This window comes from Gallus gallus, chromosome 17, assembly GCF_016699485.2.
Source record: "Gallus gallus isolate bGalGal1 chromosome 17, bGalGal1.mat.broiler.GRCg7b, whole genome shotgun sequence".
Lineage (NCBI taxonomy): Eukaryota > Metazoa > Chordata > Aves > Galliformes > Phasianidae > Gallus > Gallus gallus.
Genome location: NC_052548.1, coordinates 6,120,950 through 6,134,664, shown reverse-complemented (window position 1 = coordinate 6,134,664; position 13,715 = coordinate 6,120,950). Strand labels below are relative to the sequence as shown.

Sequence of the window (13,715 nt, the reverse complement as noted above, 5' to 3'; positions counted from 1 at the left end):
TAAACTGATGCTGGAAGTGCTGAGTCAGCACCTGCGGCAGGACAGGAAAAACATCTGAAGGAAAAGGGTTCCAGTTCTCAGCCTCAGAAGCGCGGCTCAAACGGCCTTTGGTCATGAGAGTCTCTGATCTTCGAGAGGTATTTGGTGGCGCAGCACCCGGGTGCCAAATCCCAGCCGGGAGGGAGGGGCAGATGGAGCACAGTGGTTCAATCAATCAATCAATCAATCAATCACAGAAGGAGAGGCTAGCAGGGGGACGCGGGCAGCCCGGATGCGCTCGCTTCATGCAGTTCAACAACGAGTTGGTTTTGGTGCGTGCACGCGACCAACAAACAGGCGAGTGGCTCTGCAAAGCATCTTCCCAGCACCACAAAGAGGGGACAAACCCCACGCAGGAGAGACCAACACAGGCGCCGGTGCAAAACACAGAGACTTTAATTAAAACCACAATGTCGGGGGGTTGGGGAGCTGCTCCGGCCCCGGGCGCTGCTGATGGCGGAGCTGCGGGAGAGGAGCTGAGCCCCGAGAGCCCGCGCTCACTGCTGGGAGCTGGAGGAAGGCAAGCAGCCAAGTGCCACACTACAGAGATACATCCCGCACGGTGTAAGACGAGAATGAGCTGCTCCAAGTCCAGAAAGCCCCAGCAGGACAGAAGCACAAATTCAGGCAAGCAAGAGCTACCCGTGAGCCTCTTCACACCTCCTCTGTGGGTACCAACCCTGCAGAGCGGCCACAGGGGAAGGAAGCATCTCCCCACCCTTTTTTTGGTGCTGTGTTTCAGTCTGGGTGTCCCTCCCGGTACGTAGGGTGTGGACGTTGACATTCCCACCCATCCTTTTACGTGGAAGCCCCATTTCCATAGGATTACTGGGAGAGACGTATCCCCAGCCCTTGGGCGGCTTTGGGAAGCCACAGGCTTTAGCTCAGCCCTCACCAGCCAGATGCCATGCAGCCAGTTACAGCGTGGTGACACTTGCCAGAAGCCACACAGCAAGGAGAGGGGATGCAGAAGGAGAAGCCTGAGGTCTGCTCCAGGTGCTGACTCCCACCCTGCTCCACCAGCAGCGGGCTCCCGGCAAGCACAGGGCTCCAGCCCTATTCCCACTTGTAAAGCCAAGGTGACACACACATCTCGTTAACAATTTGAGATCAGAACAAGACTTGAGTCTTTCATTATTTAAAACGCACATCTATAGTTGGTTGAGGCAGCTCAGATCCATGCCCTGTCCCACCCGGCTCAGGACAGTGGCAGAAAGCTCTGCAGCCACCTGCTCTTCGCTGCCTCTTATTTAGCAGTGCATCAACAAAAGGTAAGCAGCCAGAGAAGGGACACAGCTGCCTCCAGCCCCAGCCAGAGCTCACCCCCTGCTAAACCCAGCCTGGGAACCCTAAGATCTCCCCTCCCCAGGTTTGTAGGCCACCTCAGCCAAGACATATGGACACAACAGCTCCAGGTATTTCTGCCCTCTGAGTGATGCTGGTGCTGATCAGGACCGCAGCTCCATTCATTCTCCCAACTCCGAGCTGCTGCTGGCACTGGAAGCCTGGTCCTGCTGCCTGGGATGCACAGCAGCACCAGCAGGGAATGATAAAGGGAAGAGAGCTTTCTCCAGATAAAACCTGCTGTCCTGGGCTACTTATGCTTTTTGTTTCCAGCACAGGTATATAAGTGCATGTTAAGCTGCATGCTTACCCCATGCTGCCTTCACTCCAGAGATGCCTCCCTAAAAGGGCTGGGGAACGTGCTGCTTTATGGGGAAATCCATTGCTATGAGGCTGTCGTCCTAATTTATGACCAAGCAGTAGCAACCATGGCCACCTCGTGCCATTGAGGTCAGCTCAGCCCCTGGGCAGCAAAGCACAGAGGAGGAGGAGAGGAGAGCACAGAGGGCAGGTTGGACCCAGCTGATCCCTAAACAGCAATGCATGTGTGTGAACGTGTGATGTCTTGTGCCCATTAGCTACAGAGGGCAGGGAGCCTGAGCAGGTACCACTCAGCAGTCCTTGCATAGCCATTCCCAGCTCTAAAACCAGCTCAGACCTCACAGCCTCTTCGCTTCACATGAGAGGTGGTACTGTGAAAGGACGAGCCAGGGAAGCTTGCAGAAGAGATGACGGAAGGAGGGAGGTGGCTTTCCTTACTCAGGATAAGGGTGAGGTGGTACCCTGGGCTCCCCGCTGCTCCCCCTTTCCCATTTAAGAACCCCCCCCCCCCCTAAGAGCAAAGGTGCCCTGCCTACAGACACGTGCAGGCTCACACCTCACCCACTGCAACGGTTTCCAAACCAAACAGCAACAGGAAAATTCAATGACATTCCAAAAGGGAAATTGCTGTTACCAGTGCCCAGCGCATACACACGTGCCTTCCTCCCCTCCACACCCCCTTCCTCCTGGGAAGGAAAGCAGAGGGTTTTGCTGCCAGGCGGCCCCCGGTGAACCCCCTTCACACAGCCAGATCCGCACACGGCAGCAGAGCGGAGGGCACAGCCCCTCAGTCACTTGTGAGACATCCTCGTGGCGGGGACTTGCAGGAGGAGCCGCTCCGGTCCCGTCTCCCGTGCAAGGCCGAGTGCTCTGGGTCTGCAGGTGCCGATGAGGATGTGCAGGAATGGATGGGCTGTGGAATGGGTGAGGTGATGAGGAGGGGGTGAGGGGAGGAGGAAGAGTGCCACGCTACACCTCCGCTGCTTCGGCTCCTCCCGCGGCCTCCTTAGGACGTCACAGGCTGGATGGGGAGCAGGCTGCCGAACTTAAAGTGCTGGATCACAGGGAACTTCTCCAGGCACTGCAGGAGGGGAAACAAAGAGGGGTGAGTTCAGCACACACCCCCACTGCCCGCAGGCAGCCAGAGCTGCGCCCGGCCGCGGGTGGCAGTGAGCTCAGGGCCGCTGGCTCAGCTGTGTGCTTGCGCGGGGATCAGTCCCACGTCCCTCACTCCACATTCCCAGTAGGCTCTTCAGTCCAGTAACACCTCACATCTCCATTCCCTTCCTTTTAGCCAGACTCTTTTGCTTGCTGAAATTCAGGCCGGGAGCATGAGCAGAAGAGGCGTGTTTATGTCAGCAGCTTTCTCTCTCACCACCCTCTCATTGCTGCTCTAGCTGATCCCTTGGAAGAGCTTCACCCTACAAACCCTTTGAGAACTGCAGAAACCCCCAGGGAAGAGACTCTCCCTCGCCAGGACAGTGCCCACGCTCCAGCTCTGAGCACCATCCTGCAGCCACAAGGCGCTGCCCACGCTGCATTGCAGATTCTCAGGCCTTCAATAAACGAGCACTAGCAATTTTGCTGCCACTGTTTAAGATGCGATCCTATTCCCAAAGAGCCCTCACTCCTGGAATCTCCACTCCCATCAGAGAGTAAGGATAGGAGCAAGGATCACAGATCAATCTCACACATCCCCAGTGAGGCAGCTCAGCTCAGAGCTGCTTTCTCCAGCTAAGATGGGCTCTGTGCTGGAACAGGAACGTCCCTTCTGCTCACCTCCCTGCCAGAGCAGGAAGACCAGTGACTGCAGTCAATGACCACATCCAAGTTTTCCAAAACCTGCCTGTCAGAGCTGCTCAGAGCTTTATTCTTTGAGTCATTACAGATTCAGACTGCCCAAAACTCATGCAGAGCATGGAATGGATTCACATCCAGACACACAAACCTCAGCAGCACGTGTGCATCAACTCAATAGCTGCATCTACACTAATATCACCCACATTACCTGGGGCTGTGCTGACCAGAAGGGCTGCAGACCTCCTCACTGCAATGGGGACTTCTCTTCCACATGGGACACAGTGTCCAGCAGAAAGAAGAAACAAGTCCTGCTCCAATCAGGGCACATCACCCTCTAAGCTTCCCAAACACTTTCCAAAGGCTCAGAGCAGCCAGTGTATCTCCCAGCACAACCACTCCAGCAAATCCTCAGAGGAAGCAGCATGGGATAGCAGTGACATGAAGCAATACTGGAGATTTGACAGCTGGAAATGTCATCCCATCTGGTTCCAAGGAGTCCCCACAGAAAACCTGACTGGTTTGGACTCCTGATGGAGAGACTGAACCACCAGCGGGAAGAGCAAGAATCCCCCTCATTTAACATACCAACAGCACAAGAAGAGATGAGCAGAGAAACTTCTCTCTCCATCAGGACTAGGACAATTTCTCTGGGTTATTAAGGCTCCAGGGGATAGGACACTCCTGTGTCACCTGCAGGTGGAACTGATGCAGCCAATGCTAGCTTGACAAGAGGGGACAAGCTTATTCTCTTTCTTCCTGTCATCCCAACTATGCCAAAGTCCTGGTTTGAGACTCAACTGGGGAGTAGAATCCAGCATCACGTCCAACCTTTAAAGATGGAACTGGGACTAGGTTAGTTACAATGGAAAGTATTTCCCATCTGACTGCAGTGGAGAAGGAAAGGTCAGGAGACTCAAAAGCAGGCTCAGGGGAAAAACATCAAGGCTGCTGCTTTAGCCACACTCTATTCTGTCAACTTCTTCACTTGCCTTTGAAGGAGAGAATATGAAAAGCCCTTGCACTTCCAAGCTAACACTTCTGCACCCATTATATTTATATTATAAATAGACACATCTGAGATTTCATAAATACATGGAGCAGAAGATACGTTGCCTTGAATGTACTCTCTGTCCACAGACCCCGTAACAAGCATCCGAAAGTGCACGGATCCAGGCGAGGGCACATGGATGTGCTTGGGCTTTGTGCTGGTTGTTTAAAGTCATCAAGTCACCCCATAGAGGGGACAGAGAAGAGCCAAAGCATTCACACCGCATTTTAAACAAACCAGACCTGGGAACTGCTGCACTTCTGCCAAGCATGAGCAGGTTGTGAGTGAGCATCTGATTTCAGCTCGTCTGCTCCAAGCGACCGAGCCCTTTGCCTTGCTGCCTCTGCACAAAAGCAGTCAGCACTGAGCACTTCCCAGTCACTGCCACACTGCTGGCTGGAGACTCCATCCTGGATTTCATCTGATCTAATTACAGAGTGTGAACAGAGGGTGAAGATGCAGTAGGAAGAAGGGGGTGAGGAGGAAATCTTGCTCTCACGTTAACCAGCTAGACAAAAAAACATTACAAACCCAAACCTTCCCTCTTCCCTCCCTCCAACCCAAGTACTGTCACAGATCTTCATCGAGCTCGAGGCAAACAGCTTCTGTGACAGTCCGTGGGGCTGCTGGCTCACTTATCTTCTGCTAATATTGGCAGTGCCTAATTAGAGAAAGACAGCAAAGGTGAAGGCAATGCAGCTGGGAACATCCAGCAGACACTAATTCTACAATTCTAAGGTGATGTCCACGCTCACCCTTCCTCCCCAGCTGGGCAAGGAAATGGCTGAGCCAGCAGTGGGGTGGGAGGCTCCTGTAAGCAGATACCAGGAATCAGTGGGAACTCTGATTTCCAGTAAGTTTCTCCATCCAAGTGAATGTAGGCACTGTGCAGCGCCCGGAGAAAACACTGCTGCGTGAGGACCATACACTTAAGATCAGTCCTTTAAGATCTGCAAACGTTCTTGGAGCAAGCTAAATTTGAAGTCACAAAACAGTTCAGTTCACTCAATGTCTTCCATACCTTAGCCTAAATTTCTGTTACTCTTCCCAGCAGCTTCTGCATTCTCCCCCAACACAGCCACATCTCTAGGTGTTTCTAGAAACCCACCAGCATCAGGTTCAGCATTTCCACAGAGAGTGTCATCTGCTATTTAACATAAAGAAGCCCATGCCATGGGTGCACCTACAAACAACCATGGCCGCTCCCATGCCCTGATGGATTCCCGGAGTTGTGTTGTCCGCAGAAGGCCATGTAACACTGCCAGCACACAGGGACCCCAAAACACTAGTGTACATGCCCTTGCATTGCAGGCACGTCCCTGTCAAGCTCCAGAAGGAACCAACCAAACAGTAACAGGGCACGTTGGGTACTGGTGGGGGCACCCAAACAGCACAGGACACCACAGAGTGCCTGGAGAATACCCAAAGGCGAGGGAAGATCAAAGGCAGTGCTGTGGAGGAGGCAACAGCCCTTCAGCTGCGCTCTCAGGGCTGGGGGCTCCCCCTGAGACCCTTTTCTCTCACATCAGAGCCTCCAGTTCAGAGTTCCCTGGAAGGCAGTGGTTCAGGGATGGAGCTCTGAGCCGGGGCAGATCCAGAGGGGCAGCACTGATGCACCCCTTGGGGGTCGACCCCCAGCCCTGCTCTCCTCCTGGAAGCTGGGAGGAAAGCTGAGCTGGGGGCGGAAGGAGCCAGCGGGCCTGGGAGTGACACCTCGCAGATTAGAGAGGTATGTGGCCTGGAACCTAAACACAGGATGTGAAGCACAGAGGAAGGGCTGGGGGAGGGAGTGCGCCAAGTTCGGCACAGTTAACCCCTTTGTGCGCTCGAGCTGCCCGCCCAGCCTTTGCCCCACGTCCCAGCAACAAACAGGAGCATGGCTGGCATGAGCAGAGACCACAGGGTGCAGGAATAACTCCTGCAAGCCCTACCCAAGGGGACTGATGCACCTCCCACAGTAGGCAGCTGTGTAATCTGTTGCTCCGGCAGGGCCAGCACAGTGCTGGCCTTCCCAGCAAGAGATGCTGCCTCTCAGTCAGTTCAAGCAGAAGGCCCAGATGTGGCAATTCCTGCCCTGCTTCCCCAAGCTCAGGGTTAGCTTGAGCAGGAAGGAGATAAGGGACAGCCAAAATTGCCCAGTTCTCTGGGTCAGGGTTTGCCAGGAAAGCCTGCAGAGCCCATGGAGAACCACCAAGCCCCACTGCAGGCTGTGCCTCACTGGTCTGGGGCACTACATGGACAGGACTGACAGCCAGCAGAGATGGGCAGGAGGCATTCAAGCTGCTTTGGTGCTCCTGAAACATGGGATGGGGGTTTCAACTGGGTCTCCTGCAGCTGGGAAAACAGCAGTGTGGGAATCAGAAGGATGTGCGTCACAGTACTGGTCCTAACTTGAAGACCTGAGACTTGTACTATGGAAAGACAAGAAATGGCAAAAGCCATGTCTGAAAGAAGCACTGTTTTGGGACTGGTTTGGGGGCAAACATTGTGCAGGCAGGAGCCTTCTGGCCGGCAGCACCTTCTTCTGAGCCACGCAGCAAGGAGCATAGCTGGCTGTGACAGGCCCCGCACCAACGGGCACGAGGTGCAGGCAGCAAAGAGCTGATCCACAACGAAGCAGACACAAGGACCTGTGTGGCCAACTAGGAAAGCGTGAACCAGCCTCCCCCTGCCCACCCCCGGCACTCACCTCTGCCTTGTACATGCGGATGAGGCCCTGGTTGACCTTAGACCAGGAGGGTACGGCACTGATGTTCCAGAGCTGGTTGGAATGCTCAGCGAAGGGGCCCGTCTTCATCTGAAAGAGACCCGAGAGCAGGGCTGAGGAGCAGGGCCATGCAGGAGCTGTGCACCAGCGGTGACTCACGCTCACCAAGCTAACACTCCCACCAGCCCAGTGAGCCACATGTCAGCCACCCCACTGTGCTGTTCCTCCCTCCCTCCCGCTGCAGCCGCAGTGCATGAAGCCATGGTGCTCCATCTCCCCACCTCCCTGACGAAATTAAGCCTTTTCCTGCCACACTTCTCTAATCAAACCTTCCTATGCACACCTCCCTGTTAATGGCTACGTTATAAAACCCCACGTAAGTCCTATTCTCCCTCCAAGTAGAGCTTGGCTTAACGCTGTTCCTATTCTACCCAGAAACCTCCCTGCTCAGCACTGCTGGGCTTTCCAAGAAAATGACTCATTCCCCATTCAGCTAATCAACAAGCAGCACAGACAACCACTGCTGCCTTCCCCACATGCAGAGGGCAGTGCAGGTCAGCAGCAGCCCCGTGCCCACACCTGGGACAGGAGGGGACCCACTGAAGCCCCACTCCAAACAGGCTTCAGAGCTGCAGCTTGCCTGCTTGCAGCGCACACCCCGGGGTGTTTTTCTGTTTAAGCACTTTGGTGTTCCTCCTCCCAGGAAGAGGGGTGTGGAGCAGGGAGGGCAAGGGGGAAGCTGCAATCAGGGATGGTTGCATGCAGATTCCCTTGGTAGCTCTCTCTCCTCTTCACCATGAACAAAAACAGATCCTGAGCGAGAGGAAGAAATATAACACAGCCTCTCTGAGTGAGCAAAGTTCCCATGACATCAGAAACCACAAGGCCGAAGCTCACGCTAGAAAGGAGCATGGGGAGAGAGGAATCTCTTGGACTCTTGCTCTCGGCTCCAACAACCAACTCCTTCCCTCCACGCACACACAGGCCTGGCATGAGGGTGGGAAAACAGCCTCCAAACACAGTGCTCTAAAAGGAAGCGAGGCTGCTCGATTCGCTTTGTGAAACTGCTGCTGCCCCTCTGCAAGGTCTGCACGGCCTTAGCTGGCAGTAAAAAAGGAGAGGAGGAAAAGAGAGGAGGGAAAAAAAAAACATTACCTGGAAAGACAACATGCTTCAAATGGGCTGACCTCAGGCTGCAGCTGTTTTGCACAGACCTGTCCCCATTCCCCTCTATGGCTCTCATGAGCGGAAGAATGAGTGATGAGCCACCGAGCCATCCCCGCTCCCCTCCGCCGTGCATGTTTCCCTTGCAGATATACAAGATGAAACGTGCAGATAGACAAAGCACAGCATCACTTGACAGAGACGGCGTGCCATCAGGCAGGAGGATTTGGCACCGGCGGGCACCACACTACGGGCTGCACGTGGCAGGGGAGCAGGGAGCACACGCGTGGCTGAGCCCTGTGTGCTGGGCAGCTCAGTGGGCACAGAGCTTCCCCTGGTGAGGCTGATTTGCTGATATGCGTTCTGATGCCAAACCTTCCTCTCCAGCATTGCCGTCCTTCGCATGGGCACAGCTTGCAGCAGCCCCCACACGTGTGCTTTGCTTTCCTCCCCATTCCTGAGCTGCAGCAGACTAACAGGGGGCAGCCAGCTCAGCCAGCCGGCCCCATGCTCCAGCCCTGCTGTGACCACGGCCCACTGGACCCCGCGTGCCCAGCAAGGGGAAGCACGGCTATTGTTTCAAACTGGGGCGGAGGGGAGAAAGGGGATGAGGGAGAAAATGAGCTCATTCCACCCACAAAGGGAGAAGAGGGAGAGAAACGGAGCGAGCTGGGGGGAGCAAGAGCGGCAGCGAGAGCGCTGCAGTCCCGCAGTGACCCCAGGGGAACGGAGTGAGTCAGAGCAGCCATATTGAGCAGGAAATTACTCACAGACGCTGCGTTCCTGCCTCTCAGTTCCCAAGAGAATCAGCCTTTTGTAAATGGTTCCTCTGTCAGTAACTGGGGGAGGGGGACGGCTGAAGCTGTGCTTTCCTGTCAGCTCCTTCCCTTCCAGCCGAAACCCGAGCCCTCCCTTCCCAAACCTCCAAATTTAGAAGCCAGATTGAAGATGAAATTCTTGCTGCCTGCCCTGGGCTCTTAAAGCAACACAGCCCCGGCCGCCTCGCGCCTCCGCACGTCTCCTGCAGGAAGGTGCCCAGGGGAGGCGACGCTTCCAGCAGGCTTTGGTTTCAGCAGGGTCAGGAGCTGGCAGCCTCTGCTCTGGGTTTTGTCCCGTGCTGTGCAAAGACAGCATCCGTGTGGTTTGCAATCGCCAGAATCCTTCTCCTTGCATTCAGAGCACAGACACAGGCAGGACCCCACCATGGCTGCAGCACTGGTGGCTCCATCACACGCTGGGATGGTCCCAAACCAACCTCACACCCTCGGGCATCTCCCTGCAGCTTGTCTCAGCAGAACAAGGTGGCAGCAGGGGATAGCTCACGCTCCAGCCACCTCCATGAGCCTCCCATTCAAGGACCAAGCATTAGAAACACCCCTCACATTAGCCAACAACAGGCCAGCTTGCATAAGGCTTGCTGCCATGTCCACGTGCAGCGGGGTGGCACTGCAGGGCGGAGGTTCCAGCAGGTTCAAACTGGACATCACCTCCCTGTTACTTTAACAGTCTGAGGTTTAAACATACACGTGGCAAACACCACCACGGCGTACATTCACATCCCTGAAACGTCACCCAGAGGCTGAGAAAAAAAAATATCTGCTCAAGAGAATATTCTCTTGGTTGAAAGAAAACACACGTAGCCTGGTCACAGCTTGCTGGACCAAAACCTGTTCTTGGGTCAGTAAAACCTACCAGACCCACCATGGGAACCGCTGCAGCATTTGCTATTTGCTCTACGCCTTTACAGGAGAGCTGTTTTCAGACGAATAGCTCAGAAGGAAATAATGTCATTCATTTATTAAAATCATTAATCCCTTGTACCCTTTCTCCCCCCCCTGCTATTTTTGTTTTGTTGTTGATTTTTGGAGAGAAAGCAGCACTCAGGGCTGCCCCAGCCCCCCCTAGCGGCAGGAACAAACTTTCTGGGCATTTGAAGGAGGAAAATCCCATTTTAAAAAGCAAAATCTTCACCAAAAAGAAAAAAAAAAGAAAAGGAACAGTGCTTGCACAAATATGGGTTGCAAATATTACACGTTTGATAATGCAGGTCGTGGCAACCTCTCAGGGGCTCACACCAGAGAGGAGGCTTCCCTGCCACCAGGTGGCACTGAGGAACTCAAGAGAAAAACTCCATGATTCTGAGTAAGTGCAAAAGAGAACTGAAATCACTTCTTAAAAATGCCTACTGAAAAGGTACCTTTCTGCAGGCAAAGGTGGAGTGACCCGAAGCAGTATGGTGCTGTGTATTTTGAGCTCTACATGTCATCTGTGTACTGCAGAATGCTCTGCACACATGAAGAATTGCAGGCACTTACATTTTTAACAGGCTAGTTTTCTTCATCTGTGCTATCCAGGCAGAGAACAAAATGCATCTCTGCTCCCACTTCCCATGAGGATGAAGCAGGAATGGATTTCCTGTCCTCAGCTCAGTCTCTTCACCATCCACAGCACGATTTAAGTCTGCACTGAAGGTTAAATCCTGCGAGGCGCTGAGCACCGACAAACCCTACTGGACTCAGCACGACTTGATGCTGCACCTCCTGGGGTTTGGGCCAAAGGCTCCTATGAAAATTTCCTACATGAAAGGCTGAGTTCACTCTCTGTAACCTCCCTTCTCATCTAATTGCTAAATGAGAGAAGCAAGGAGGGGGAAAAGTGAACAGAACAAAGGGGCAGAACTGCACTCTGTCCTTCAAAATTAATCCCATCAACTCCTCCTTGCCATAGACAGGAAATCCCTCGCCACAACAGAGCATGTGGTTCTCACTTTGCCTGCCCAGACCATGCAGCAAGGTGGACAGCACAAGCACGGCCAGCTGAGAGAAACCATCACCTCCTTCATTTAGAAACACTGCCGGTGGTTGGCAACACACTGAGTATCAGCAGTCCCTTGCCCAAGGGCCCAACAGAACTTGAGCAGAAACATGCTGCTGATAGTGGTCCTGATAACAGCTGGGCTAACCTCAGCACTGTCTCTCCTCCAGATGGTTCATGCATTTAATGGAGAATCTGCTCAGATCTGGAGGAGACCAAACTGCACAGAGGTATTGGAGTCTGCCCTAAGCAAAGGAAGGCCCAGGCAGTGCCCAAGGACTGCAGGGAAGGGAGGTTATCTTGGCAAGCCCAACTGTTCTGCAGCTCCCACTTCATCCTTCTAGCATACCTGCTAGCACCAGTCTTCTCCATCCAAGTTCCCATTGGCTGATCCAAGGCTATTTGTTTGCTCTTGTTACAGCTCCCTTCAACAGCAATCCACAGCCCATCTCCCTTAATCACACTTTCCCCTCAATATTCCAGTTTCAGCTCATTCAAGGAGAGCACCTCAGACACAACAGTGGATCTTCTGCACAGCTCCATTACAGCAAACAAAGGAGAAAGAGAAAACCAGAGCCAGAGCTAAGTACCTAGTATGAGAACTTCCCTGTGGGAAAAACCTCACCTCTGTAATGAAGAGGATGCACTCCAGGAACATGAAGTCCTTATGGTTTTCATTTACCACCTTCTCATCAACAAAGTGCCGAGGCTCCAGATTTGGATGGTCTGAAAAGAGTAAAAGACAACAGAAAGTAACCTGCATGATGTCTCCTTCTGAGACCAAACTCAGTCAAGCTTTGTCCCATCCCTCTTTCACAAAGAGGGCTCTCCCACCAGAACTTTTCAGAAATCAGCACAGAGCTGCTGCCTTCCATCTCACCTCCAACGCCTTAGCAGTGAAACTGGTAAACTCCCCAGGGCAGAAAATGTGTACTCTAGTGTCAAAAACAGAGGAGAGACTCTCCTCTCAAAAAGCTTATAGTCATTGCAACAAAGACAGATGTACCGTACATGGAAGCTTTCCACCTCCTGGACTAAACAAATAGCTTTGTTTGGAAACCTGAGAAAAAAATCCAAGCCCCAAGCAAACTCTGCTGCTGTATTACACACAGACCTGACACATTTGAATTTAAAAGTCAGTCTCAAGCCCCATTATCTTTGCAACCTAGACAGACAGGGCAGAGGGCAGGCTGGGACATGAGCAGATTTTTATTAGTACCTATCAGCTGGGAACTGCCCCATATGAAAGGTAGAAACTGGAAGTCATCCAAGCCCCAGACGCCCTGGCTGCCAGCAGGTTCCATCCTGTAGGTCTTCTGAAGTTTTCGCATCACTTCTAGGTACCTGAGACAAAAGAGAGGGAAGGGTTCAGACAAGGCTGTCTTCTGGACTCCAGACACAAAATTCAGATCTCTCCCTCCACATGGGAGATCCAAACAGACCATCCACTCTTGGAGGGCCCCCCGCTCACTTCTGAACCCAACAGAAAAGCACGGATCAGGTTTAACAGCTGAATAAGCACTAAAAGTTGGGTCCTGAGACAGAGCAAATGGCTCAAGTTAACAGAAGGAAAATGATGAGCTCCCAGAGCAAGGCCCACTTTGATTAAGTTGCAATCAATGAACATTCAGCATCACCTCTCTTCAAACAAGTTTTCCAAACCTTTCTAATTAGGTGGAAAATTAAAGCTGGAAGTACTATTGAAGGAGATCGTTTTCATGCCAGTGATGCAACTTGCATTAGATCTCTGGACTCCACATGCCCAGTCTAGTGGTTTTTATCACTACCAACTCCACCTCCTGGGTTGGAAACACATCTTGAGGAGCAGTGGAGGCCTGCCAGCTTCACAGATTACTTTTTTTAATGCCTGAAGAGATGTAACAATTGACCAGATATTCCTGTCTATCGCAAATCACAGAACTTCATCCAAATACCTTGCAGTATCAATAACATTCCAGAAAGGTACAGAGCTTCTAACAGAGGATGTGCTATACTCTATTAAAGCACACATCTGCTTCTTCCTAAATTTGTGTTTGCTTTTCTCTCTTTGCCCTTCTTGTGTAGGCCAGCAAGCCCTTCAGCACTCATGTTCTTTAGCTAGACATAGAAGGCCCTTGCTCTATGCAGCTCATATCCCAGGCAGAGGATCTTCTTATAGTTCCTCACTTCCACATGGGTGTGGATGAGTGGAAGGAAGAGGCCACAATCAGCCCAACCTACAGGAGGAGTACAATGTATAGAACAGGTGGTAGTGTCTCACACATCTCAGACAGCTGGAAGGGGTCATGTCTGGGATCTGCCCTCAAGTGGCCCAATGTTTCCAGCCCTCCTCCTTCTGGTATCTCACCTGTTAAATACTTTAAAGACAATGGCCATCTGGTCATCCACTCTGAGAACACCAATTTTGCAGAGGCAGCAGAGAAAGGCTGCAAACGCAGCTTCATGTCCTAGAGCGAAAAGAAATGAGATGTGACATGG

At 52.7% G+C, this 13,715-nt stretch overlaps 1 protein-coding gene across 2 annotated transcripts in view; it reads right to left on the bottom strand.

Annotated features, from left to right (window-relative positions):
* Nucleotides 1-412: 412 nt before the first annotated feature.
* PTPA (protein phosphatase 2 phosphatase activator) overlaps nt 413-13,715 on the bottom strand; it is a 24,759-nt gene continuing 11,456 nt past the window's right edge. For both annotated transcript variants that reach the window (XM_046901803.1, NM_001031371.2), the window contains exons 6-10: nt 13,585-13,684; nt 12,457-12,581; nt 11,863-11,963; nt 7,242-7,349; nt 413-2,785 (exon numbers count right to left, since the gene is read on the bottom strand). In XM_046901803.1, the coding sequence (XP_046757759.1) occupies nt 2,711-2,785; nt 7,242-7,349; nt 11,863-11,963; nt 12,457-12,581; nt 13,585-13,684 (509 nt within the window). In that variant the 3' untranslated portion in view covers nt 413-2,710. The remainder of the gene's footprint in view (nt 2,786-7,241; nt 7,350-11,862; nt 11,964-12,456; nt 12,582-13,584; nt 13,685-13,715) is intronic.